The following is a 27,253-nucleotide window of genomic DNA, read 5'->3' as shown; positions in this document are numbered from 1 at the left end:
GCTTGCTGGGAGAAGTAGGTGGGGGGGTCTGCAGAAAGTTGGGTCAAGGTCAGACAAGGCTTGCTGACGCAGACTGCTTCCAGCCCCCAGCTGTTTTCCTGCTGTCCAGCCAGACTTCTCCCTAACCACTGCCCTCCACCACTCTCCCCCTCTGCCCCCCCCCCCCCCAGCAGCCTCAAGCCCTTAATTCCTGACAGCTGCTGTGGCTGGAGGGCCTGATGGGGCGGGGGAAGGGGAGGATGGAGGAAACTTCCCTGCTCATGTTGCCCCTACCACCTGATGATTTGGATACTGGGAAGGTCCCTCCCCCCTTCCCCCAACCAATTCCCTAGGGAAGGGAGATTCCAGGAATGGGCCCCTTTTGTCTCTGAGCCGAGAGACTAAAGCAGTCCCTTCGCTAAGCCAAGAGGGGCTTCTCAGAAAAAAGATGGTGATGTTGGGAGGGGTCAGGAAGGGATGTGGGATGGCTATGGTAGGTCAACCCCATTTAAGGAGGGCAAATGTTAACAGAATGAAAAATGGGACCAAGTAAATTGGGGATCAAGTTGGAAACAGAAAACAGATCTTCTGTCCTCCTTGTCCCTAGATTTTTTTTTTTTTTTAGGTTTTTGCAAGGCAAACGGGGTTAAGTGGCTTGCCCAAGGCCCAACGGCTAGGTAATTATTTAGTGTCTGAGACCGGATTTGAACCCAGGTCCTCCTGACTCCAAGGCCGGTGCTGTATCCACTGCGCTAGCGCCCCTCTTGTCCCTAGATTCTGGAGAATCAGTTCCTTCTTAGCCTCCCTAACCTCCTGGGAACAAACACACAAATCACTAATAGTTGATGTGGAGGACCTCCATGGAGAGGGAGAGAAAGGTCTCAGTGGTCTCTTTCTGCTCCTATGACACCCTGTGACGTCCCCTGGACATTACAGCAGAATCAGCCCTATGCATCAGAGGCGGGTCACCCCACCACCTAGGACACTATGGGCTTTCTTGAACCAGACCCTGACTAGAGGGCGGCGGGCCTGGGGCTTGGGGGCTTGATGGGGGGTGGACATACACATCGTCTAGGCCGCTGGTCCTGCTCGGACTGCCGGCCCCGGGCCCGCAGGTGGCAGGGGGAGGCTGACCTCGGCAGTTGCATTCTGGAGGACACACGCAGGCACCCCCGCCACGCAGGCTGACATCACACTCCCACACTCCGACCCAACCCCCGACTGGACTCTGAGTCCCAGACTGACAGAGTCATAAATCCGAAGACAGGCCCGTCGGCCCACATGCCAACACCCCCCGAGTCTCTACACGTGCGACTCTGCGGCCTTCGGACACACACCCCCACCCTCCCTCCTCCCCCTGCCCCGCCCCCGCCCCCCATCCCGGCCGGTGACGTCACCGGGAGGTAGAGCCGGAGCTCCAAGTGCTGAGGGTGGAGGGGGAGAGGAGGGGTGGACGGAGGGGGGATGGGTGGGGGGAGGAGGAGGCTGAGGCGGTGGAGCTCCTCTGGGCCAGGACAGTCACTCATACACTGGGCTTCGGCACAGAGGGACTAGGGGACAGGCAGCGACGCCCCTCGGAGCTGAGAGTCCCTAGGAAGTCCAGCCTCCAGCTCTTTGCCGGCTCCCTGCCCCTTGCCTCTGCCAGCCTAAGCTGTGCCTGACGGCTCTTCCTCACCACCCCCCTCCACCCGCTCCCCTGACATATACCTCAGGCTTTGCCAGGAGCCGCTGGAAGGGGAGGGGGGTAAGGGGGAAATCCCCTCGTCCACCCTTGCCAGGAGGTGCCCCGCGCGCCCGCCCCCCCGGAGGGCGGTGCCCCGGGGCGCTGCCCCATGGAGCGGGGAGGCGGGCGGCGTCTGCCCCTGGAGCCCTGACCCGAGCTCCAGCCCAAAGCGCAGCCTCCCGAGGGTCCGAGCCGCCGCCGGCCGCCCGGCCGCTCGCTCTGCCCAGCGGCGGACCATGCGCTGCCGCCCCCCGCCCGCCGGGCTCTGAGCCCTTCGCCCCGGCCCAGCCATGGGCAGCGCCCGCTCCCGCCCCCGGCCCCGGCCCCGGCCCCGGGCCCGGCCTCGGCCGGCGCTCTGCGCCTTCCTGCTGCTGCTGCTCCTGCTGGCCGCGGCCGTGCCCAGGTGAGCCCCCCGCCCCCTCCCCCTGGCTTCCAGCCTCCCGCCTCCCGCCCCGCCTTCTGGGACACCCAGCATTCCCGAAGAGTTTTGGAGGACCCCCCCCCCCGAGACGGGGCTGCTCCGGAGCGAGCGCCGGGGAGCCCGACTGCACTGGGGGACCGGAGGGGAGGAGCTGTCCTCTGGGGACAGGGGACCGCTCCGGGGATGCTCCAGCGGGGGCAACGCCAAGAGCAGCGACAGATCCTTCGACGTTGGGGTCAGCTGCCAAATTCAGTCTCCTCATGGTGCCTAGCTCATGTCTTCCTATTAGGGGGACTCTCAGGAAAGGCACCCTGAAACAATCCCGCCCTCCCCATTGTGAAGATCTCCCCCATGGGTGGGATCAGTAGATGGGGGTGGGTGTAAAGGAGGCGGCTCCAGGTGGGGTCAACAAGGGGCCACAGAAGGGAGTTCTCCCTTTTTGAGTGTGGCTTGGCTCCTTGTGTTTCTGAAAATAGATGTCTGTGAGAGTTTTTCTGAAAACGTGTGAGTAGTATATTATTCAAGCCCGGGAGAGTTCCATTCTGTTTATGTCTGCAAGTGTGTGAGTGTTAGATACTGATTTCAGATGTTAAATTCAGAATCCAGTCAGGGTGCTGATATTAAGAATAGCATTAACTAACCCCCCCCCCCCATCCCCTATGTAAAATCTTTGTGGGTCTCTGGAGCTATGTGAGATAATGTTATCTGTACTCTTTAGGTGTGAATTATGTGAATCAGTGAGAGTTGATCAGTAGGAGAATGAGGCTGAGTTTGTAGCTATCTACTGTATTTGGGGGAAATGGTTGGGAAAAAGAAGTTATAGTGAGGGGAGAGTTGGGGGAGTTACTTGGGATTCTGCTGAAGCTTCATTCATTCTTCAAAGCATCTTTTATTAAACATTTACAGCATGGAAAACACTGTTAGCTCTGAGCTTTACTGGGAGAAAACCCAATTTGGAATGAGACATGCTCCCAACCTTCCCTTGGTTCTGAGGGATTACACCAACATAGAGAACTGTAGAGCACAATGTCACAGGAGAGGGAGAAGTAAAGTTCTAGGTGAGATATGAGGAATGAGGTTCTTATCTTTGGAGAGGTAAAAGTAGAAAATGGGGGGAAAATGGAAGAAAAGGGAGTGGAGAGAGAGGGAACAGATTTTGTGTGTTTATGTATATGTATATATAAATATATATATGTATGTGTGTGTGTGTATGTATGTATATGAGATAAAGAAACCTAAGAGACAGTTCATGTCATTGCCCTCCCAGCTCCCCTGCTCAGTCCAAGGCCTTACTTAATTGTACTTACGTTTCCCCAAATCTCCCATACCTGCAGGTCAGAACCAAATGACATTCTGGGCCTTCGACTGCCACCAGAGCCTGTGCTGAATGCCAACACGGTATGTCTGACATTGCCAGGACTGAGCCGTCGCCAACTGGAAGTATGTGTGCGCCACCCGGATGTGGCAGCCTCTGCCATCCAGGGCATCCAGATTGCCATACATGAGTGCCAGCATCAGTTTCGGGACCAGCGCTGGAATTGCTCCAGCCTAGAGACCAGAAACAAAATCCCTTATGAAAGCCCCATCTTCAGCAGAGGTAAACTGGGCCTTCCTCTTGTCCCCCAGCACCACTCTACTGCTCCCACACCCTTGCGTACTCCACAGACCCATCGACTCTTTCCTAGTGGGTCAGTTCTCCTAGTTCCTGGGCCTTCACACTTTCCATATTTTCTGCCTTTCAAAGCTTCAGGTTTTTATTTCTTTCCTGTTTTTTTTCCCCTACTCAACTCCTTCTCTTATCCTAGGCAACTCTGACCTTGAGGATTGAAGGGAGGGGGCATCTACTAACCATAAAAGAACAAGGATATATAAAATATCCAGGATTTAGGTTCCCAGGTATCCTGAATAACAACCCTAGAGGGGGGATGAAACCAGCTTGGGATTCTTAAAATGCGTATAGAGAGGGTAGGGCTCTGGAAAGTTGGTTACTATTCCCTCAACCAATAAATCTCAGGCCTAGGGGGCTCTCTTAGAATCAAGTAGGGAAAGAGATCTATTTGCAAGGGGAAGGGAATAAAGAAGGGAAAATGAGATAGCTGGGAGCTTTAGCTTTTTTTGTCTAGAGCCAAGATAGAACCATAGAAGCTGAAATTTGGTGATAATCTCCCGTTCATGACTTGGGAGTTTGATAAGAGGTGGGGTAATGGTTTGAGCCTCTTTATTTGGGCCTCAAGGCCCTTCAATCTATAAATTCTCTCACCCTAGTGTACAAATTTCTCAACTTCGCTGAGAAATTCTTAGGCTTCAACAGGGGTTGGGAGAGATGACTCTGCAGTTCTCTGCACATTATTATCCATAGATGTCTCGTTTTGAAAAACATCTCTCTACTGAATTGCAGGACACCCTCTGACAGTGGCTAGAACCCAATGGGGGAAGTTGGAAACATAGAATTTAGAGCTGGAAAGGACCTGAGAGATTCTTAGACCAATTCCCCTCATTTTCTTGCTAAAAGCAGGGGCCAATGAAGGTTAAATGATTCGTCCTAGGTCCCACGGAAAATTTAGCCAGGATTCCTACTTAGCCTTCTGCTTCCAGGTTCCTAGGAGAAGGTTTTCATGGGTTTTCTTCTCACCCTTGCTTCTCCCAGACTAATGTGGTTTCGGACCTGATCGAGTTCTTTCGGGCTCATTGGCTTGGCTAGTTAAAGTGGTCCCCTCTTATCAGCGAACTGATGGGCGGACAGTATGGTGGAACAGTACACCGGTGCATTAGGCCAGGTTAGGTCTTTTGCCAATCAAATTTGGTTCAACGGCGGATTGGGGTGAAAAACTAGCCCCTGGAGGTGTAGACTGGACTGGACCGAGATGGAAAGGCCAAGCCCTAGGTTTTCTGGTCGTCGGAAGGGCCCCTGGGCCTGGCCGGTCATCCCGATGCTCCGGTGGCTTCTTGCCATTCTCCGACCCCTAGGATGGGGCGCAGCCGTAGCCTCCCCCCAAGCCCAGCCCCAGGCCCCGCCCGCCTCCCTCCTCCTGCCCCGCCTTCCTCCCCCGCCCGCCCGGGGCTGTGTTTCTGCCCGGCTGAGCCCAGCCCGACACGCGTGTGGCGGCATGTAGCCGCGATCTAATCCCCCCGGGGCCGATCCAGACGGCTCCCGCGCTCCAGACAAGCTGCTTTCAAAGGCTCCCCCTCTTCCCATTCCCTCCCCCCACCCGCACCCAATCCGCGCGGAGCAAAGCCAGGGACCCATAGGGCCGGCGGAGAGGAGGTTGGCCGTGACCCCGCTGCCCTTCCCGGTCTGGGCCAGCCCTTCCCGCACGGCCCATCGGAGGGTCCGGCCTCCTCGCCCCCACCTCTGGGACCTTCTCCTGCTTCCCCGCCCTTTGTGGCCTCTGCTCTCCAACGCTGAGCGACAGGTTCTTCAGCCTCTCGGAGCCCCCTTCTCGGACCCCGCTCAGCTCAGCCAGGCCTCTCTGCCCAGCCCAGATGGTCTAGGCTGTCTCCCCTCTCCGGAGCGGGCTCTGCCTCTGGATCCCTCCCTCCTCCCTCCACGTTCCTCCTGGGGCTTCATTGCTAGCCTCTGTCTCATTGCACACGTCCCTCCTGCCATTTCCCTGCCTTAGATTGGGTCGGTCTTCTCCCCCCCCCCCCCCCTTCCCATGTCTCCTTTGACATGTCTCCAATTCCAGGACCTTGAACTGTCTTCGGATTATCCGGGTACACCGGAAGAAACTGGAGAAAAAACTGACAGCCCAAGCCACACACCAGGCTGCCTTGGACTTTCTATGTCCACTTTTCCCAGTCCCCCTTTCTCTTCTGCCAGTCCCTCAGTGTCCACTCTGCTGAAGAGGCCAGGCCCGCTGAGAAGTGAAGCACAGGATGGGGTGACTGTCTCTAGCCCACTCTTAATCTGGTGAGAGATAGAGAGACAGAGACACAAAGAAAGAGACACAGCCACACACACCTGACAGTCAGAGTCAGAAAGACAGAGAGTTGGAGAGACAGACAGGCAGGCAGACGAGAGAGAGAGAGAGAGAGAGAGAGAGAGAGAGAGAGAGAGAGAGAGAGAGAGAGAGATGGATGAATCCAGGCATCCTACTTCACTTAGATCCAGTCCATATGGCTCTTGGGTGCTGGAGTACAGGGGTCTGGGAAAAGCGGTGGCTTTGAAGCATGGGGGCGAGTCCAGAGCTGTGGAGTCGGGTGGGGGTTGGCAATGTGCCAGATGCTGCTGGGTTCACCTGCAGTTTATTGAGCAGGAGGCAAGCTGAGGTGGGGGGGGGTAAGGTTAAGGGGGGGGTACAAAACGTGCTGAGGCTGGCCAGGGAGGGGGGCCGCACCCAGAATCGAGGAGGGGGTTGGACAACCAGCTGGGGAGCCGGGAGGAAGCCGCTCCCTTGGGTGCCTTCATCCCCTAGCACCCGCCCTATCCCGAAACATCTTGAGTCTCTTGCTCTCTATTTGAGACCCTTTTTGACTCCACCTTAGACCAAGGGTCCAATGGAAGAATTTTGGGAGAGGAGATTCTTGGGGTTCCAAGAGGGCTAAAAGGCCTTTGCTTTTTGTTCCTCCTTTTGCCTTCCCTGAAGGCCATTCTTGGCCAAGTCTAACTAGAACTTTCATTGACATCTGGTGGTCAGTCCCAACAAGAGGTCTTCTTTGCTACTTTTGAACTCATTTCCTGTGGGGAAGCTGCCCATGCATAGTGTCTGGGAAGCTGGAACTTGAAGGTCATTCTTACTGTCTGTCTCCTTCTCTTTTCTTATCCTGACTTTGAATATTGCCTGAACTCTTCAATTCTTAAGACATGGGGTCACAAGCTTAGGGAAGTGGAATGAATGGTCAGTAACTGATTGCTGTCCTTTTGGCTTATAGCTTCTCCCCAAAACTCATTTGGATTCACAAATTCCTTTTTTTAAATGTAAAATTAAGGACTATCAATCACCCTCACCCCAGTAAGAATTACCCTAACTCCTGAAATCCACTTGACAGGGAAAGTCAGTTTTAATGAAACAGGAGAATAGGAGTGCTGTTAATTTTGTGCACAGATCACTTGGGGGAGGGCAGTCTATATACTGTAGAATACGAAAGGAAAGTTTGGGGTATCCAGAGAGCAGTTTGAGGGTTGGGGGTAGTCAGTAATTAGAAAAGGAAAAAAGACTAGAGACCTAGAAAGCCTCTTAGGAGTTTGACCATGAGAGGGCCTTAGATACTTAGTTAAAATCCTTAATTTTACAGATGGAAAAAATAGAAGTTATGATTTTTCCAAGGTCTCCAGTTCTTTGGCATTCATACTGACCCTTGCTAGGTGCTGGGCACATGATGTGGGATGGAAGTGGGAGAATGGGATGTCCTCATCTAATTTGAAGATTACTGTAGGCTATCCAGAAACTGGAGGGAGAGTCAGAAGGGAATGAGGAATAAGAGAAAGCTATGAGGAGAGAAACAAAAGTCAGGGTCAATCTGTGGCCAGCATAAACAGGAAGGAGCAGTGAAAGGAAGTATAAGATTTGAGAATCAAAGGAGAAGGGGTGGCTAGGTGTTACAGTGGATAGAGCAACAGCCCTGGATGAAGAGGACCTGAGTTCAAATTCAGCTTCAGACACTTAATTACCTAGCTGTGTGGCCTTGGGCAAGCCACTTTATCCCATTCATTGCCTTGCAAAAACCTAAAAAAAAAAAAAAAAAAAAAGAATAGAGAATCAAAGGAGAAAAGGTTGTGAGGAAACAGACATACAACATGGGTTACAAACCAGAATTATGGTCATTCAGGCAGTTTTGTATTTATAGCCGAAAGAGCACAGTAGTTAGAATTAAAATATAGCTTCATTTTGCAAATCATTTAAAGAAACTGAACCCCAGTTTTCTCATCTATGAAATAAAAATGATGTCATTTGTTCTATTTGTATAGCCAGGTATAGTGGCTAGAACATCTTGCCATGCCAGGCTATGCCTAACAGGGAGACAAGGGTTCAAGCTCTACCTCTGTCTGACACATGCTGTCTTTGTAGCCCTGAAGAGGCAACCAACTCTCTAAAACTATCAATTGCAGTTCTGCCTTTGGGGTTCACTACATTAATAAAACATGGAACAACTTAACCATGCTACCTACCTAAAATGCGTTGTAGCCCAGGATATAAGTGGGGTGGGGCAATTATTATTCCCCTTTTGAAAGCCCTTCCCCAGCTGTAAATACTTCCCTCTAGCAATGCCTCAATTGCATATAGGTTAACTATTACAGGGATCTCTTTACTATTCCCAGAATAAGGTAGCATAATATGTCCAGTCCACTCTTTGTGGGTGATCTTTCTTTGGCACAGGGATTAACCCCTCCCAAGTCCTAATCCCTTTCAAGTTGGAGGAAATGGAGCAGTGTAAGAAGCTTTAGGGAAGAAGAGGCAAGGGAAGGGGAAAAAAACTGGCAGGCTACTCTTAAGAGGGTAGATTCAGGGACTCATCAATCTAAGAACATAGAAGAGAGAGGCCTAAGGCTTCATCAAGGTCTTGATTCACTTCCCCTAAGAACTCTTTTGAATCCTTCTATTTTCTTTTTTCTTTTTTTTTTTTTTAGGTTTTTGCAAGGCAAACAGGGTGAAGTGGCTTGCCCAAGGCCACGCAGCTAGGTAATTATTAGGTGTCTGAGGTCAGATTTGAACCCAGGTACTCCTGATTCCAGGGCCGGTGCTCTATCCACTGCACCACCTAGCCACCCTGAATCCTTCTATTTTCTATCAAAATTGTAAAATCTTCTTGGGAAGGGGGATTAAGGTACATTGAGGATTTTCCCAAGTCTTGAAGTGAGGACCAGTCCCAGTCGTTCTGGTACTGGGATAGTTATGGAGGATCATAGATGGAGAACTAAAAGGAGTGAAAGATCATTTAATCCAATCCCTCTAGACCTGGAAAGGATCTCCAAGGCCCCCTAAAACGATCCTTTCATTTTATAGATGAGAAAACTGAAACCTAGGGAGTTTAAGTGAATCATCTAAGGTCCCACAAATATTACTTTTTTGGGGAGGGATTTGAACTCAGGATTTCTACATACATAGAAAACTAATACATAGAAAACTGAATTTGGAGTTAGGAGGACCTGAGTTCAGATTTTAAGTTCAAATAGCTGTGTGACCCTGGACAAGTCATCTAATCTCTGTTTGCCTCTATTTCCTCAGCTATAAAATAAGGGTGATAATAATAGTAATAATAATAATAATAGTAATAATAATAATACTTACTTTGAAAGGTTATTATGAGGATCAGATGAGATCATTTTTGCTTAGTGCAGTGCTACAGAAATGTTTATTCTATTTATTCCCTTCCTTCGTAGCAATGTACTCATTGTCATAGTCTAATTGACTTACACAGAGTAGGCACTATATAAATGTTAGCTATTATTAGTTACTTTAAGATATGCAAGAGAAGCATCAGATCTGAAAGTAAAATCTATCCACATGGTTGCATACATTCATACATGCATGCTTCCACCTACAAGGATTCTCTCATGCCTAAGTATCCCCACATGTTGGACCAAAGAGATATGCAGGGACATATACACACACCAAGGATCAGTACCAAGGAATGGGTTCTCCATCTCTCCACTCCTTCTGACCTGGCTCTGGAGCAGGAAGGTGAGGTCAGGGTCTCTTTTTCTCTGACCTCCTCTCCCCAGCTGTCCATTCCCTGTCCCCTCATCTCTCCTTACTAGCCTGTTTCCCTTCCCCCTTCCTCCCGGCTATTGGCTGGGGCTAGAAGCTGCAGCTGACTTTACTTAGATCCTGGCAAGTCCCTGTCCCAGATCAAAGGCAGGACAGCTAATTGTGCGTCTTAACGAGCTCTCCCCCTCTCCCTCCCGGCAGCCCAGCTGGCCACCCTGCCCCACCCCTCTCCCCCACCAGCTGGCCTGCTGGCCCTCTGCCTGTATCTGCCCCAGACAGTCCAGGCCCAGGACTGGGGCCCAGGGACCGGAGCTGGGGCAGACTAGCCAGGCTACAACATCAGACTCTCCTGTCAAAGACCAGAAGTAGAGACCTCACACACTCAAACACATACACAATGGTTCCCTCACACACACACTGACACCTGAAGACAATCTAAGTGGGTTCCAAGCACATTTAGCAATGATAGAAAAATCAAGACAGAGTCCTCAGGATGGAGTTAAATCCCTGAGGCCAGAAGGGATGTGTTAGGGAGGAAGGATCTTGGCGAGGAAGGATACCCCTGCAGTTTGGGGCCTCTCAGTAGACTCAGGAAACTTCTCACTCCCTCTCTCTCTTTTCCCTCTCCCTGGCTCTTTTATCTCTGTTTATGTCTCACAGTGTTTCATTCTTTATGACAGTCCCCATATTTCTTTCTCATTCTCAGACTGGTTGGCTTACAGAGAATGGGAGAGGGCAGTCTCCAGGGTCCTAGGGCTGAAATTCTCCCCCCCACCCCACTTTTATTTCTCTGCCTGCCATATTCTCCAAATTTTAACAGGTTCCCATCCAAAGGATAATATAAAAACAAAGTTGAAGGCAATCTTCCTCATATCATTTTCCCAAGCCCCCTTCAACTACAGCTACTCACTATCTTCTGCACTCCTCCTAAAAAGCACCTTGGTACATCCAAAGCAACCTGGGAATCCCAGATATGATATTCGGTAGCAATTGGGTGAAATATCCCTAAGAACATACAAGGAATCTGAGCCTCCATCGACTCAGTGAAATGTAGACATGCAGCAGAAAGAACACAAAGTAAACTGAATATTTCCATTTCCTGGGGACACCTGAGTTCTCTACCTATATGTTTGGTCACTAGCTAGATGTGTGATGTTTCATTTCTCTCAACTGTAAAATGGGGGGGGGGTGGATTAGATTAGTTTTAAGTTTCATCCTGCTCTCAAAGTTTATTTCCCATGTTTTTCTCTGCCTGTCAAGCAGGCTCTCAATGCCCGCCAGCGTCCAAGAAGGCTCTTTGAGACTGACAGATGAAAGCATGGGAAAAATATTAGGTGTACTCAACTGGGAGCTAGACTCCTCCAGCCCAGCACCCTAGGGGCAGTTGACTGAGTAGCCTCTGCATGGAGGCTCTCTTGCTAGTCCTTTCCCCTACTTCCCCTCCCTGTTGCTTGTTCCTTGCCCTTTTATGAGAAAAGGTAAAAGGAGCTGGTATTTTTTTTTTTTTGGTTTGTTTGTTTTCGGCTTGGAGAAAAGAAAAGTAGTAAGGAATTACTAAAAAGGCAATTCACTGTTCAAAAGAGACAGTTGCTGATGGAATAAGAAGGAATAGGTTAAATAGGTTGAAACTGCAGCAGGAAGGAATGAGGTCAGATAGCAGGAACATCCCCAGAGAGGGTTGAGACCTAGTGGGTAAGATAGGAGCAATGTGGAAACTTTTTGGAGATGCCTCTGGGTGTGATATAGCTCAACACTGGGGGCCATTCTGTCTGGAGATCAGAGAGGGATGGGGTGACCTCTCCAATCATCCTGGGAGATAGTCTTTAATTCTAGGGCTCAATGGTTACTCTCTGCTCATCATTCCCAGGCTCTTGGGAAGATCTGGGAGATTTGAACCTGGGAATAACCTAAAAAGTTGCTCTAGGAAATAGCAGAGATCAGATTATGACCAAAGTGGAGGTGTGGGTGCCATCAGTCCTGTGTCTTTCTGACTGCTGGCTAACTTTGGAGCCTCTCTGGGAATCACTTTCTTGTTTCCATGATGTTATCTTAGAGCTGTATGAGAATGTAAAAGACAGGGAGCCTCATTTCAATCCTAAGGGAGTAAACATAAGTTGCACGTCATAAATAAGAATGAATGAATGAACTAATGAATGGATTGGGTATTTCTGTGAAGTTATGAGCACTCACATCCCTCCTCCCACTTAGCTTCCTCCCAATCCCCCCTCCCCAATTTAGGACTATTTCAGCTGAACTATTCTCCAATACCTTTGACCTACTTCCTTAACTGTTCTTCCTTTTCTCATCTAACTCGATGCAAGTTATTGTGGAAAGAGTGATCATTTGGCAAAACCTTAGAGCTTACTCTGAACAGAAAGTAATTTCTCAGTTACAAAATTAAGGGAGAAGCAGAAATTGGATTTGGGGTTTGGTCCCCTTTTCACTCTGCCTCTCTCACTTCTGGCCTTCCACACTTACCTGACCCCAAATTATCAGGTTCATGATCAAGGGAAACCCTCCCTTTGCCCCCCCCCTTTCCTAGGACTGGGGAAACTGAAGTAAGAATTCAAATCAAAACTAAAGAGGTTTTTGCCTCTGAGTTCATGAACAAGTACAGGAAAAATCTCAACCAAACAAACAAAAAAAAATGCCAAAAAAAGCTATTCCCAAGGAATAAATAGTCTTCCAAGAGAGGCAATATGTTGACATACATGTATATATATATATATATATATATATATATATATATATATATACACATATATATATATATATATGTATGTATTGGAAAAAATACAAAGTAAAAAAATTCAGGGTATTTTGAAAGCACTTAGGAGTAGGATCATTTGGGTGGGTGGGGGACTAGAACTGGAGACTACAACCAACTTCTTTAGGACATGACCCTTTCATGTTGCCAGGCTAAATGTAGGGTAGGAATTTGGGTGATTGCAGGAAATGAGGGGAATATTTTTCTCTACAAGTTTAGGCTTCCATTGGGGGAATAAGGTCACAGAGAATACTGTAGTACCTCTCTCTTTGCCTGTTAAGTCTGACCTTCAAGGAGATATTTTGTGGGTGAAAACTGACATAAGAGAGGTATAAAATGAATTAGGAAAGGGTTAGCCAGAGAAGTAGCTTCATGGTAAGCAGTCCTTCAAGGAACCCAAGAAGGCCTCTCTGCTCAAAAATCTCTTTTCTACAAATGCCTAAAATCCCACCATTAATTATTTGTTCTTTAAATTAAACAATACTTTCTCTCTTTTATTTAAATTTTATTTTTTCAAGGCAGTGAGGTTAAGTGACTTGCCCAAGGCCACATAGCTAGGTAATTATTAAGTTTCTGCGGCTAGATTTGAATTCAGGTCCACCTGACTCTAGGGTTGGTGTCCTGTCCACTGAACCATCTAGCTGCCCCAAGGGTGCCTTCTCTTTGCTTTGATCATTTACTTTTTTATTTTTTAGAGATAAGGAACCTAAGGAAAACAAAGATTAAGGGACTTAACCAGAATCAATCACATAGCTAATAAATATTTGAGGATGAATTTGAACTCAGGTGTTCCTGACTCCAGGTCTAGAACTCTATTTACCATTCTACTTAATCATCCATTTGTAACCAAGAATTTTAAAATAAGAAAAAACCAAACCAAACCAAAAAGCACATCTACTTAGTCTGATGGTGTATATAATATCCCGCACCTATAATACCCCAGATTTTCAAAGAAGGGATCACTCATGCCCTTTTAAGAAAGATGTTATTTTGAGTTTTACACATTTTGCCCCTATTCTTGCTTCCCTCCCACCACCAACAGAAGGCAGTCTGTTAGTCTTTACATTTTTTCCTTGGTATATATTGATCTAAGTTGAATATGATGAGAGAGAAATCATATTCTTAAGGAAGAAAAATAAAGTATAAGAGATACAGAATTACATAGTAAGATAATGGGTTTTTTTTTCTAAATTGAAGGTAATAGTCTATGGTCTTTGTTCAAACTCCACAATTCTTTCTCTGGATACAGATGATATTCTCCTTTGCAGAGAACCCCAAATTGTCCCTGATTGTTGCATTGATAGAATGAGAGGGTCCATCAATTTTTATCATCACCCCCATGTTGCTGTTAGGGTATACAATGTTTTTCAGGTTCTGCTCATCTCACTCAGCATCAGTTCAATTCATGCCCTTTTAAATGTATTACTCTATGTTCAGCTTATCTCTTCCCTTTTGTTTCTTCCACACCCTTAAATATTATCATTAAATTTTACTTAACAGGAATTTATTTTCTCTTCCTCCTTCTTTTCCCCCTCCCCACATTTCTTAACCTTAAGGTATGGGAGTTTTTCAGTTGTTGTCTACCCATCCAGAAAATACCTAGTGTGAGAATTAGCTTTCTGGGTGTTGAAAAAGGGAGAAAGGGAGACATATTGGTGTCTTGCTAATGTATCTATCATATGATATTTGTCTTGTAGTTATCTATGCTTGTGTCATAGCTTCCTCCTGCATGAAACTCCTTGGGGTTAAGGGGACATCTAAAATTTACCCCCCCCACTTAGTGTCTACCAGGGATATTCTGTACACAATAGGAGATTAATGTTTTTTGATACAATGTAGGAGAACTGAAGCCTTGGGTTTACACAGACTGGATTCAGTTTTGGTGATTCTTCTCACAATTTTCTTTTTGGCTTTTGCCCCAACCAGAGTTTCTCCTTGGGACATCTATGACAAAAGATAAGGACCCCTTAAATCTCATGCAACACTCAGACTAGGGAAACATCAGTTATCACATACATGCTATTTCATTTGAGATACATACAATCCACAAAGAAACCCACTATTTACACCCAAGCCAATAAACACTCATAATAACTCTTCTGCCCTCTCAAGTAATTTCCACATTCCCCAAAAGGTGATTTAGTCTTTTCAACTTGTACTACTCTTCTGGGGTTGAGCACTCCCCTCCCAAAGGGAGTTTCGAGACTGTCCAACAGGCTTCCCCCTCTGATGAGTCTTACCTCTCCCAGGGACCCACACAGCTGCTCCACCCTTTGCTTGAAGCTCCTCTACAAAAAGGAAAGAATTTGGGGTCACTAGAGAGTTGAACTGCATAGTCTTCATAACTCAAATTGAAGGCAAGGGCTGGGTCTGTTCCTTCACATCATGGCACTCTTCCTGGTTGATTTTAGACCCCAGTTCCCATTTTGATCAGACATGCTGGTCAAAGAACTCAGTTGCTATATGGTTCCCCAGAATGTATAATTTCCTGAAGCCACCATCTGGGTACCCATGCTTTTCTCTATAGGAATCAGTCTGTGTCCAGCTTCTCTCCTCTCTTTTATTTCTTCCACTCCCTTAAAAATTATTATTAAATTTTAATTAACAGGAATTTATTTTCTCTCCCTCCCTCTTTCTCTTTCCTCACATTTGGAAAAAGAAAAGAAAATCCTTTGACAAATAAGAAAATTTAATTCTTGAATTGGTGGTGGCCACAAATATATGTTCCATTCTGCATCTTGGTTATATCAGTTCAGTATGTTTCATCATTCCTCCTGGAATCTTGGTTGGTCATTGTGATGATCTGAGTTCTTAAGTCTTTCAACATTGTTTGTCTTTACTTACTGTTGTTATAATACAAATTATTCTGTTGGTTCTGCTCACTTCACCCTCCATTAGTTCATTCAGATTTTTCCAGGTTTCTCATTCATCATGTCTTAAGGCACAATAATATCCTATCACATTTATAATGATAGTTTGTCCAGCCATTCTAAAATATGATTGGGGGGTATCCCCAGAGTTTTCAGTTTTCTATCACCACAGAATGAGCAACTTGAAATACTTTTGTATTCATAAGTCCTTTGCTTCCTTCCTTCCTTCCTTCATTCCTTCCTTCCTTCCTTCCTTCCTTCCTTCCTTCCTTCCTTCCTCTTTGGAATATACCTGGCATTGTTTCTTAGAGGTCAAGTCTAGATTTATGAATATATTGTCAATCAACTGTTAATCATTCCTCCATGTGCTTAAGACTATAGTAAGAAAGGAACATTTCACAAAGGTGTTTACTTGTGATGGGAATTTCACACTTTGTTAAGGAGAGAACATCACCTGTCTGAACAAAATTTCATCAGTGAGTACAATAGGAAATGGAGGACAAGGCTTGGCTGAACTCAGAACATGGTCTGGCTGGACTCCTTACATAGTATTTAAAATATGCAGAAATTAGAATCTTTTTTGGCTAGTAATAAAAATGAGTTAGAAAAGGTCTCAAACATACATATTATTCTCTAGTCTTCTCTATGTGATATTTTCCTTACTCTCTAACAAGCCTATCCCAGATCTGATGGGGATAACCCCTCAAAATTCCATTGTTACTAGAACCTCCCTTGACCCTCGAGAATACCCAGATTCCTCCCAGCTCTCCATCTCTAGGCAATGAACAAAAAACAAAAATAAAAATAACCCTGACTTTCCTTAGTCCCACTGTGACTTAGTAGAATTTAAAGAAAACCCACAAAACTTTACTAGGAAAAAAATGCATCAAAAGTAAAAATGAGGCACAAAGTTCTGCTGGTCAAGTTTACAAAGCCATGGGGAGCTGTTCTTCTGCTTAATCCTCTCAGATCCTCCTATGATCTGATCCAGGTCAGGCCATGCTTTTTGTGACATACATGCCTCTTTCCTAGTACACCTGGACCAGCTAGGCTTTGCTCATCCTGTGGTCTTTGTGAACTATCTCTCTGCTCTTAAGGGTTTTTCCCACTTCCTCATCCATCAGGTCTTTTTTTTTCTTGGTCACTTTCCAACTCCCCAGTCATTTTGCCAACAGCTCCTTTGGGTACACTTTCACCAGGAGGGAAAAAGGGCTTTCCACAAGGAAAGCACCCACAGCTGAACTCTAAACTTATCAAAGATTCCAATTTTGAAGCTGGTAGGGATTTCAGGCATCCTTTATTTTATTGGTGAGGAAACTAATGGCTGGGGAGGTCAAGTCACTTACCTAAGGCGACACAGATGGAAGGTGGCAGAGAGGATCTGAACCTAGATTCTGACTGTAGACCCAGGGAACATTTCATTAGACCACACTGTCTCTGATTTTTGCAAAATCAAACAATTCAATATATTTGCAAATGGTGACTGTTTAGGCCTTTGTAGCTTCCTTTGCTGTGTATTTCTTTCCCTTTTAATAACTTTGGTATCTTTTTAACTATTCTTTTTCATCTATGTTGAAGGTGGAAGGTCTTTTGTCTATTGTCGGGAGAAGTCAAGGGAATAGGGATACCCTAGAGTGGGGGTTCTTAACTGTGTGTGTGTGTGTGTGTGTGTGTGTGTGTGTGTGATGAACCCCTTTGTAGAATAATGTTTGTTGTCCACTTTTGTGATTGAAGGAATTGCAAAATTTCAGTAGAGGTTAGTGCAAATAAAGATGCAATTTTTTTTCCATCCAATTTCATGGGAACTTGAAATCTAGCCATGGACCCCATGGAATTCTGTGGATCACAGGTTAAATAGCCCAGACCTAGAAGGAGCCTGGAAGGAATGAATGACAGTTAAAACAGGGGGGCCAGCAGTTGAAAGGTATAGTTGATTAGAGAATCAAGAAGGGCTCCTTTACTTGGGATGGGGTCTGTGGATAGATTTCAGGAAGTCTGTGAATTTGATTTTTAAATATTTTAATTACAGTATTTCAATACAATGGTTTTCTTATAACCTTAAATTTTTTACTTTACTCATTCTGAGAAGGGGTTGATAGGTTTCATCAGATTCCCAAAATAGTCCAGGTCACAAAAACAATAAAAAACCGTTGAATTCACTCTGAGGGTGATGAAAGCATTTCTTTGCAGTGATGAAGAAAAATTTCTCTTTTCCCATTTTGCCAAGACCCTGATTGGACAGTGCCCCTTTCCCCATCTCTGTCTCCAGGCTTCCGAGAGAGTGCCTTTGCCTACGCCATTGCAGCAGCTGGTGTGGTTCATGCTGTGTCCAATGCTTGTGCCCTGGGGAAGTTAAGGGCCTGTGGTTGTGATGAAGCTCGACGTGGGGATGAGGAGGCCTTCAGGCAGAAGCTGCACCAACTCCAACTGGACGCTTTACAGAGGGGCAAGGGCATGAGCCATGGGGTCCCAGAGCATCCGGCCTTGCCCCCTGCTGCCCCTGGACTCCAGGATGCCTGGGAGTGGGGGGGCTGCAGCCCAGATGTCGGCTTTGGAGAGAGGTTCTCCAGGGACTTCTTGGACTCCAGGGAGCCACACAGGGATATTCACGCCAGAATGCGGCTCCATAATAACCGTGTTGGGAGGCAGGTGAGAAGCCCAACTCCCAAATCCTGGAGCTCTTCCTCTTGGCTAGGCATCTACTGATCATGGGGACTCTGTTTCACTCCTTCACACCTACTAGATTCAGAAGGCTCTAGGACATAAGGACTGTTCTGGTCCCACTAGCTTTCCCCTTCTTCCCCCCCGCCTTCTGCTCCTGCTGTTCTCTTCTTCTCTGTTACCCACTACCTATTTGGATGGAACAGCTTCAGACACTGGCCTTGGAGGCAGAGGATTTGGTTTCCATCCCTACCTTGTCATTGTGTGTTATTGGCCAAGTTGATGTGCCTCTCTTCCATTTTCTTGCTTGAATTAGATGATCTCAAAGGCATGCCCCCACCTTACCCCCTAACATAGACAATGAGATTTTTTTTTTACCACGTTTCCTTTTAAGGAGATTAGGCCCCTACCATCCTCCAATAGGTTTGGTGAATTCCCATAACACCAGTCCAGTAGGCAGAGTTACCAGGGCCAGAAAGTCCTTTTAGGTTCATGAGATTTAGATTTCCTAGTTGTACCTCATTTTATGAACTCCTAGAGAAGTGAAGTAAGGTGACTGTGTCCCAAAGGGCAAAACTGGGATCCAAACTCAGATCTTTGTCCTATTGGATCCAACCCCTATAGTATCGTACTGTATTCTAGGCTTTGATAAACTAGAGCATGTTCAGAGGAAGAAAAACAGGATGATGAAGGACCTACAGATCCTGCTAAAGCTCTGTTTAATGAACTGGGAATAATTATCCTGGAAAGAGAAGGTTTGGGAGGAAGTTGTGATATCTGGCTGTAAGTACCCCAAGGGTTAGATCATGGCACCTGGATTAGACTCGTTCTGCTTAGCCCCAAAGTGCAAACAGAATTAGGAGCAACAGGGAGATGTGAAAATGAGACAAATTCAGTCCTGATGTGAGTAAAAAAACTTCCTAACAATTGGAGCTAATGAGACAAATTCAGACCTGATGTCAGAAAAACTTCTTAACTATGGGAGTTAGTACAGAATGGAGTGAGCTTCTTTGGGAAGGAGTGACATCCCTTTCCATGGCAAAAGTGGGTGACCATGGGTTTGGTATGTAGTAAGAATTGAATGAGATCCCTAAAGACTCAGAGGTCCCTGAAGGGACCTAAAGACTGAGGTCCCTAAAGACTCAGACCTTTTACTTTCCACTAAGTTCTCTTGCCTTATTTCCTCCTTTCCTCCTCAAGGTACTTGATATACTGCAGGCCACCAGGCATCACTGGCTTTTGGAGAATTTCAAGTTTATTTTCCAGTCCAGTCTCTCTCTCTTCCCACCATCTCCTTTTTAATTTCCAACTTCTCACCATTGTGAAAACCTCTGATGCCTCCATTTCTCTGATTTCCTCTCATCTAGACCTTTTCTCTTGTTTTCTGTCACCTCCATTCCCTTCCTATCACTGGAAGGCTAAAGAGTGATCCTTTCTGCCTCCCAGACGCTGAGAGAGTTAACTGAGGCACAGTGGGAAAGGAGGGGGTGCACCCTAAGTTTTAAACTCCTCCCAATCATACTCCACCCAGGCAGATCTTCCTCCTAGCTTTAACACCTTTGCCCTCCCATCCCCCAAACCAATGGCTTCAACTTCTTGTTAAACTGGTTAATTAATGGCTGCTGTTGGTGGGAAGCAGTGCCGGACTTGGGAGGCATCAAATCTGGTTCTAATGTGACCTCAAAAAAAGAGAATTCCTAGCCCAGCCCTAGAACCCCAATGCTGCCTGCTTCAGCTGCAAGGACTTTTAAGACCTCCTAGCCCTGGGAATCTAAGGTTCTCCTTTGATATGGGAAAGATTGAGAGCCCTGATGGCGGTCGGGGTGGACTTTGTCCTTGGAGCCTTGTCATGGGTCACAGTTATTCTCATCTGGGATAATATTATGGAATGAAGAAGGAATTCTATTAGATCTAAGATTTGCAAGTGAATTGGATTTAAGTGAGAGGGGGGGCTATGCAAAGTCACCAGCCTCATTATCTCCTCCTGAGGTATCTCAGTCCAGTGACAATATATATAAGTCAGGATGAGAAGGGACTTGGAAGCCATCTTGTCTAGAATCTTCATCTTACAAATGAAGAAACACTGAGATTTTGAGTGATTCAGAATTTTATAGGCAGTAAATAGCAGAGCTGGGAATCACTCAAGTGCAAGTGGTGGTCTTTTCTGTTATATCACTTTGCCTGTCTTCCAGATCTGTTGGAGTTAAGACAAATTGGTTCCCCTACCTCCAACCTCACTTCTCTTTCAATTCTGGAATGAATCAGGGAGCAGACTAGGAGCTAGGCAGTTTAAGTTCATTTTCCTGTGCCTTGCCCTCAGCTTTTGAGCCTGAGGAAATTTTTTTTCTGGTGGTGCTTCACTCAAACATCACTTTACAGAGAGGGGAAACTGAGGCTGGGAGTATGATAGGTGCTATTGGAGATTTGATGAAGTCAAAGTTGTCTGACCATTCTAAGGGAAGAAAATATCTTCCACTCCTACCCAAGGTATCCCCAAAATGGACTCTAAGGTTTGAAGGAAGGAGTGGGACTTTCTCTGCCTCACCAGAGCCTTCATTCGCATCCTGGAGCTAGGCCAGGCCATCAGAACAACGGGCTGGGACATGGTGGGGCCCACACCCCCAGCCCCTCCAGCTCCTGCCCCCCACCTAGGAAAGGAAGGCTTGGGGATTTCCCTGGGGATTGGGGATCCCCCCTCAGGAAGTAAGAGCAGGCTGAAGTGTGGGGAAGAGACCCCCCCAGTCCCAACGGTCCCTTGCAGCTGCTGTGGAGGGGGGGCAGTGGTGGGGAGGGGAGGAGAGCAGGGGCTCCTCATACCGTTAGAGGTACAGAGGGACTGGAGGGGGCAGGAAGCAGGGGATTCCCCTGGGGTCTAGTCTTGTGGGAACAGAATTAGGGATCAGCTGAATATAGGACTTGGGGGAGTTGAAAAAGGAAAAGTATGTGTGTAAAAGAAGTGGGCCTGAAGCATCAGCTTGAGTCCCATGGTGGGCAGTTCCTCCCTCTGATGCTTCTGATGATTTGGGAGACAGCAAAGCTTGCTCTGGCATGGGTGGGGCCCAGAGAACTAGGCATGACCAACCTTAGGAGAACCATGTTGCCTGTACCAATTTCAGCTGACCTGAAAAGGACCTCTTTGTAACTGGGACTGGGGTAGCTGATAGGGCTCGGAGGGGGCAACAGGACTGAGATGAACAGCAGGACCAGGGGGACCCGTAGAACTGGGGTGGCCAGCAGGCCCAGGATAATAGCTGGCACGGCTGGGATTGTAGCCAGCAGGACTGGGGTAGCTAGCAGGGCAGGGCCAGCAGCCCGCAGGGTTGGGGTGGCCAGCAGGGCTGGGCCAGGCTGATGCTTTAAGGGGCTGTCGGGAGGCAGAGGGCTATCTGGTACCCACTTCATGCATACCCACCTCCTTGTCCTCCCCCTAGGCAGTCATGGAGAATATGCGCCGCAAGTGTAAATGCCACGGCACGTCGGGCAGCTGCCAGCTGAAGACCTGCTGGCAGGTGACCCCCGAGTTCCGGGCGGTGGGTTCCCTCCTGCGAGCCCGCTTTCAGCGCGCCACCCTGATCCGGCCCCACAATCGCAATGGTGGTCAACTGGAGCTGGGCGCGGCCGGCGGCCCCCTCCCCTCCCCGGGCTCGCCCCCAGCTCGCCGGCGAGCCAGCCCCACAGACCTGGTCTACTTCGAAAAGTCCCCGGATTTCTGCGAGCGGGAGCCGCGGCTGGACTCGGCGGGCACAGCCGGGAGGCTCTGCAACAAGAGCAGCACCGGGCCGGACAGCTGCGGGAGCCTCTGCTGCGGGCGGGGTCACAACATCCTGCGGCAGACGCGCAGCGAGCGGTGCCACTGCCGCTTCCACTGGTGCTGCTTCGTGGTCTGCGAGGAGTGCCGCATCACCGAGTGGGTCAGCGTCTGCAAGTGACCCTCGACCGATGCGTCTCACGGACAAAGAGGTCTGGGGCCTCCCCCCAGTCCTCTGAGCAGCCTGGGCCATGTCGCCTACTTTCTTGGGGCCTTATTGTCAAATGGGAGAGGCTGGGCTCCACCATCTCTAAAGGGTCTTCCAACCAATGCTTTGGGGGGCTTCTTTGTGCAGGCAGCCCACCTGTTCCCACAGTCATCCCCCCTGGTCATCGGGACTGGACTCTCACCCTCTGCTAATCCCTATTCCATCTTCCTAAACAGTCCTGCTGATAAAGGGCTCTGAAAAGGGGAGTAATGGGGTGTACTGAGAGATGGGAAGGTGCAGAAGGCTCTCCCTTCTCTCTTTCCCTCAAAAATCTTCCTAGGAAACACTGATTCTGTTGAGTTGAATGAAGAGGTTTATTAAAAAGAAGACATAGAGACACTTGGGCAATAGAAATTCTATAAAGGGGTCATGTGCTTCCTTCCTTGCTTTCTCCCCCTTCTCTTGGCATTATCTTTAGGGTTCCAACCTGGGAACCTGGATGCTTGGGTTCATACACCAATTTCAACCCCAGGAACTCTTACCCCAGGCCTCAGTTTCCTTCTCTATACCCTCGAGGTAGAAATTAGTAGGGGGGAGTACCCAATAGCTTAACAGAGCAGGCAGGAGGCACCCATGTGAGGAATGGCCCCATGAAGGCGGGTCGTTGGTAATCCCTGGGCATGGCTTGGCATAACCGAGCCCAGAGCCCCAGGGAGCAGGTGGGGCCAAGAGGTGGGGCCAAGGGGAGGGCTAGGGAGACTCACTGTCTGGAATGTTACTGTCTAGATTCTCCACTCCCAGGACTAGAGTTAGGTATGATAGACTGGAGAACTAGGGAGGTGAGTGAAGTGCTTAGAGAAGGTCCCCCATTCCTTATGTCTTTTTTTATTCCCCACCATGTCTGCCTTAGTCATCTAGTTCATCCTAATATTCCCCTTTTCACCCCGCTGAACACACACTTGTGTATGTGTGTGTATGTTTATAGATATCCATTCATATATGTTCAGACAATTGAGCAGAAAATTTTCTCCTCCCTAGCCCTCTTCCCCTCCTTTCTTCTAGTCTTAAAGGGAACTAGAGGTATTTGGTTCCAGGACTAAACCCAACACCTGGTCAAGATAGGAAAAAAGGTGGGGGAGGAAGACATCCATCTTTTTTGAAGGGTACTGGAATCCAGGAGTCTTAGGCCACTTTATTAAATTTCCTGTTATCCACTGCAGCAGCCCTATTGCCAGCTTCACTTCATCCTAAAATAGATATTCTCCCCCCCAAGATCTAGGGCTAAAGGTCATCTGGTCCCTTACTTTAAAGGTTAGTCTAATCCAAATAGGGTGAACCATGTCCCCACCAAAGACCTAGGCCAACTCCTTTGGGTGAGAGGGAAAGCAGATGTTTGGATGACTGTGGTTCTTGTTTTGGCTATGTCCACATTCTAACCCTTTCCATCCTAACCTCGCCCAACCAAATAAGAGAGGAACCCTTATTGGACTACTCTCAGATTCTCCCCCAGTCCTGTAACTTTGCATTTTCTAAGGAATAGATTCACTTGACTTGCCTAGACTTCAGTAATACCTGTTTTCCCAGGCCTGGCTGGATAAGGCTTAAAGAGGACAAATCTCCAAAATTTTATCCTCCAGGAGAAAACTCAGGAAGACAGAAGACTGTGGGGCCCCTGGAAGGAGAGGTGGAAAGGGGGAGAGGGGTGGGGAGGGGGGGCAGGAGCAGTCAGACACACCTGGTTCATTCCATTCCTCTTGCTCATCTAGGAGGAAGCTATGGGGCTGGGCTCCCCCCCACTCCCAATCCTTCTCTGCCATCATTGGTCTAGGGGGAGGGGGAACAGACGATAGGGGAAGGATAAGAGTGAGGATTAGGTAGGCCATTGCCATTCTCAGCAGAATTTTGCTCCATGCTGTCCATGACCTCTAAGTTTCATTCCATCTCCTGGACGGACTAAACCCTGACTCCAGACTCAAAGAGAACTTTGAATTTGTACAGGGAAACTGGAATAAGGAAAAGTCAAGATGGAGATTCAAGGAAGAATAGAGGTGGATATAGTTAGAGGTGCAAGATGGGGAAGCATCAGTAATGTGATTTTGTACCACTGATTGTCACACAGAAAGAACTGATGGGCCCCAGTGGGTTACAAAACTAAATTAGGAATATTTATTTGAAGACATTAGGCAAGGAGAGGGAGTTTTCCAGAGATGGGGCTAAGGAAGTAAATGATGAAGTGTCCCACTCATCCTCCTGTCTGGGTACAGGTACTGGCCAGGGTCCTGAGACCAGGACAAGATTCCACAATAGAAAAAGTGATTTGGGGGAGGTGCAAAGGTAAAGAGAGGCATGGTGATAATGAGGGGCAAAAAAAATGAGATCTAGGGGGAATTAGGTTTAGTTCAGAGAAGGAAGGCTAAAGAGAGCCTGAATGAATGGGGTCTAAAGGTTATTTAAAAAGTCATCTAAGAGTAAGAGAAGTAGAATCTAGATGTCAGTATGAATTTATGAACTAAGTGGGGGGGTAGGAGGAATAAAAGGAAATGACATCGATGAAGTGATAGAATCTCTGTTGCTCAGAATCTGTCAGTGAAAGAAAAGGCTTCTTATGTTCCTCATACACTTCATCTGATTGAGAAGCCCTGCTCATCCTTCCAAGAAGAAAGAACTGATATGATTACCTTGGAAAGCCCAGTCAGACCATGGAGTGAACTGGAGAATGGAAGACAATTAGGGCATGTCAAGAAGTGTCAAATGAGGCATTGTGGCAGAGTGGGAGAATCTTGGATTGAGAGGAGATCTCTATGACCTCAGGAAAAACATTTAACCTCTCTGATCCCCAATTTCTTCTACTGTAAAATGAGATTGGATTAGATGATCTCTAAAGTCCTTCATAGCTCAAAATCCACTAAGATATACACCAAACTGAAACTAAAGTGGAGAGATGGAGTTAGAATGGAAAACAGAAGCAGAAAGTAGGGAAGACGCTGGGACAAGAGAGGCCTGAGAAGTAGAACCTAGGCATCTTGCTTCCCAGACCCCTCTTAGACCCAGAGAGGAGAAGGTGAAGCAGAGTTAGGGGCAGAGGTCAGAGAGATATCTTGAATGAAGCTGAGGGAAGGAGTCAAGAGAAGCATCCGGAAGATGCCAGGGCTGGAAGCAGGGAGGCAACTGCCATCAAGGAGAAGGAGGAGTCACCCCCCTTCCTTCCCCCCAACTTAATCACCCCACAGCTGAGCCCCCAAGGGGGGCCAGAGCCTTTCATGTCTGGAGCGGGTCCAGGATACCCCCCTCCCCCGCCCCCAGCCTCGCCAGCTCTGTCCCCCCCACCCCCTTTCTCATGTGGTTGCCGGCAGCTGCCTGCGGTCGCCCCAGCCCCTGAGCTCTGGGCACAGGGATTTTCCAACAGGGGAAAAAATGACTTAATGAGAGTGGGAGCTGGGGGCGGGAGGGACAGGTCCTTGTAATCACAGCCTCGCTGCAGGGCTTGCAACACCCCCTCCCCCAGATGCACACCTCCCAGGACCCCTCCCTGGGTAGCCCCTAGTTCTCTCTAGGCAGGGGAAGGGGAGAGGGCTAGTTTAAGACTAGGACTCTTCCTCTTCTCCAGGTGGGGAAGAAGGGGTTCCTTCCCTCTCCATCAAGAACAGTGATGTCTTATGAAAGGACAGGACTCCTGAATTTAATTCTTGATGTCATTGTAGTCCCTGCTCCAGAGTGACCTAGAAATCTTCTGGCTCCCCTCCCCCTCCCCACCCCACTGGACTTGAAGGGAGGAGGCCTGTCTCCGGATGCTTGGGTGCCCGGGTCAGGAAGTGGAGAGAGAGCCATCCTGGAACCTGGGGATCTTCTCCCAGGCGGCTGCCCACATCAGCGGCACCCCAGTTGCTGTGACAACAAGGGCAGCCGACAAGCTTCCCCGGGGCAGGGAGGCTCCTGCTCCCCCCTCCCCATCTCCCCTCCCACCCCAGCCTCCGCTGCGGTGAGCGGGGGTGGGGGTGTGCCGTTGCCATGGCAAGGGCTGCGCCAGGAGGGCACATTCTTCCCCAGGGTGGGGGCGGCCCCGGGGACACTGGGGGAGGGGGGCGAGGCAGGGGAGAGGGATGGAAGGCGGAGTCCAGAACAGAAATCCAGAAGAGAGGTGCCCCCAGGACAGTCTCCTCCCTCGCCCCCAACTATCCAGCTGTTTCGGGGATCCAGCCTTGCAGAAATGGCCCATCACTCCCCCAAGAATCGGAGACGTCTCATGGCTCTGGAGTAAAGGATTCTCTCCCAACCTCGGTCCCCACCCCCCAGCCTTTCAGACTCCGCTTCCCCTCCCCCCACCTCCCCCCCCTTCCGGTTCTCCCCATATGTTGCGTTTGGGTCCCTCTTTCAGTCCCCTTCTCCTCTGGGAGGTGACCTCCTGACCACCGCACGCGACGGGTCAGGCCGCTCCAGCCACGGCCTGCCAAGAGGCAAGCGCACCCACCTCTGCCCCCCCACTTCGGACTCCTCCTCCATCCTCACCCCAGCCAAGCAGAGCCCCAGCTGAGACTGCAGCCCTGCAATTAACCTCCCTTCATCCCCCCACCCCACCTCCCTCATCCTCCCTTTCGGTCGCCCTCCGCAGGCCCGGTAGGCACCGCCAATTACAGCCACGCAGCGGCTGATTACCCGGGGAGCCGGGGGCAAGGGCGGGGACAGAGGCTGGGAGGGGCCGGGGAGCCCAGGGAGGGGGGTCTCCTAGGGTCACTCTGCTTCCTGGTAGCTCCCCACTGCCCTCCGCCTCTGCCCCTCCCTGGCCATTGTCCCTCGTGTCCTTAATCTGAGTTTCAATCTTAACATCCTCCCCACTCCAGCCCCAGTAAAGTTTGGCTCTGACTGCAGCCTGTCCTGAGACTCCCCTACCTTGGTTTAAGATGACAGTTCTGAGACATACATTCCCTCTTGGGCTTCCTCAGTTTCCCTCCTACCTTCGACGGGGGGGGGGGGGGGATTAGTAATGCTTATGAAAATGGGAAGAGTGGAGGGCCGGGGAAAGAGAAGAGTTATTACTGAACTAAGGGGCAAAAAGGTCCCTTTTTAGGTCTGCCCACAGAGGTCACTTCTTTCCCTACAGAATAGGGACCCACCTCCTCTCCCACTATCCCCCCTTCCTCCCTCAGTCTAGCTTGGAATTGTCAAAAACCCAGGAGATAGTTTGGAGTTCCCTGGAGATGGTCGGGAAGAGCAGGGGTGTGGGTGCCCT

General features: G+C 48.6%; 1 protein-coding gene across 1 annotated transcript; it reads left to right on the top strand.

Moving 5' to 3' along the window:
• Nucleotides 1-1,486: 1,486 nt before the first annotated feature.
• Nucleotides 1,487-22,522, top strand: WNT10A (Wnt family member 10A). The gene is made up of 4 exons (XM_074192560.1): nucleotides 1,487-2,105; nucleotides 3,458-3,720; nucleotides 17,679-18,058; nucleotides 21,502-22,522. The coding sequence occupies exons 1-4, from the start codon at nucleotides 1,993-1,995 to the stop codon at nucleotides 21,997-21,999; spliced, it is 1,254 nt and encodes a 417-aa protein (XP_074048661.1). The 5' UTR covers nucleotides 1,487-1,992; the 3' UTR covers nucleotides 22,000-22,522.
• The last annotated feature ends 4,731 nt before the right edge of the window (nucleotides 22,523-27,253 follow it).

The sequence above is a fragment of the Macrotis lagotis genome, chromosome 6, assembly GCF_037893015.1.
Source record: "Macrotis lagotis isolate mMagLag1 chromosome 6, bilby.v1.9.chrom.fasta, whole genome shotgun sequence".
NCBI classification, from domain to species: Eukaryota; Metazoa; Chordata; class Mammalia; order Peramelemorphia; family Peramelidae; genus Macrotis; species Macrotis lagotis.
The sequence above is the reverse complement of the archived record's forward strand: the minus strand, read 5'-3'. Positions and strand labels throughout refer to the sequence as shown.

Excerpts from the sequence above, each read along its gene's own strand:
- WNT10A (XM_074192560.1), top strand. The coding sequence starts at position 1,993 with ATGGGCAGCGCCCGCTCCCGCCCCCGGCCCCGGCCCCGGCCCCGGGCC. Across the intron at positions 3,721-17,678 it reads AAGCCCCATCTTCAGCAGAG|GCTTCCGAGAGAGTGCCTTT; the intron begins GTAAACTGGGCC and ends CTCTGTCTCCAG. Across the intron at positions 18,059-21,501 it reads ATAACCGTGTTGGGAGGCAG|GCAGTCATGGAGAATATGCG; the intron begins GTGAGAAGCCCA and ends TCCTCCCCCTAG.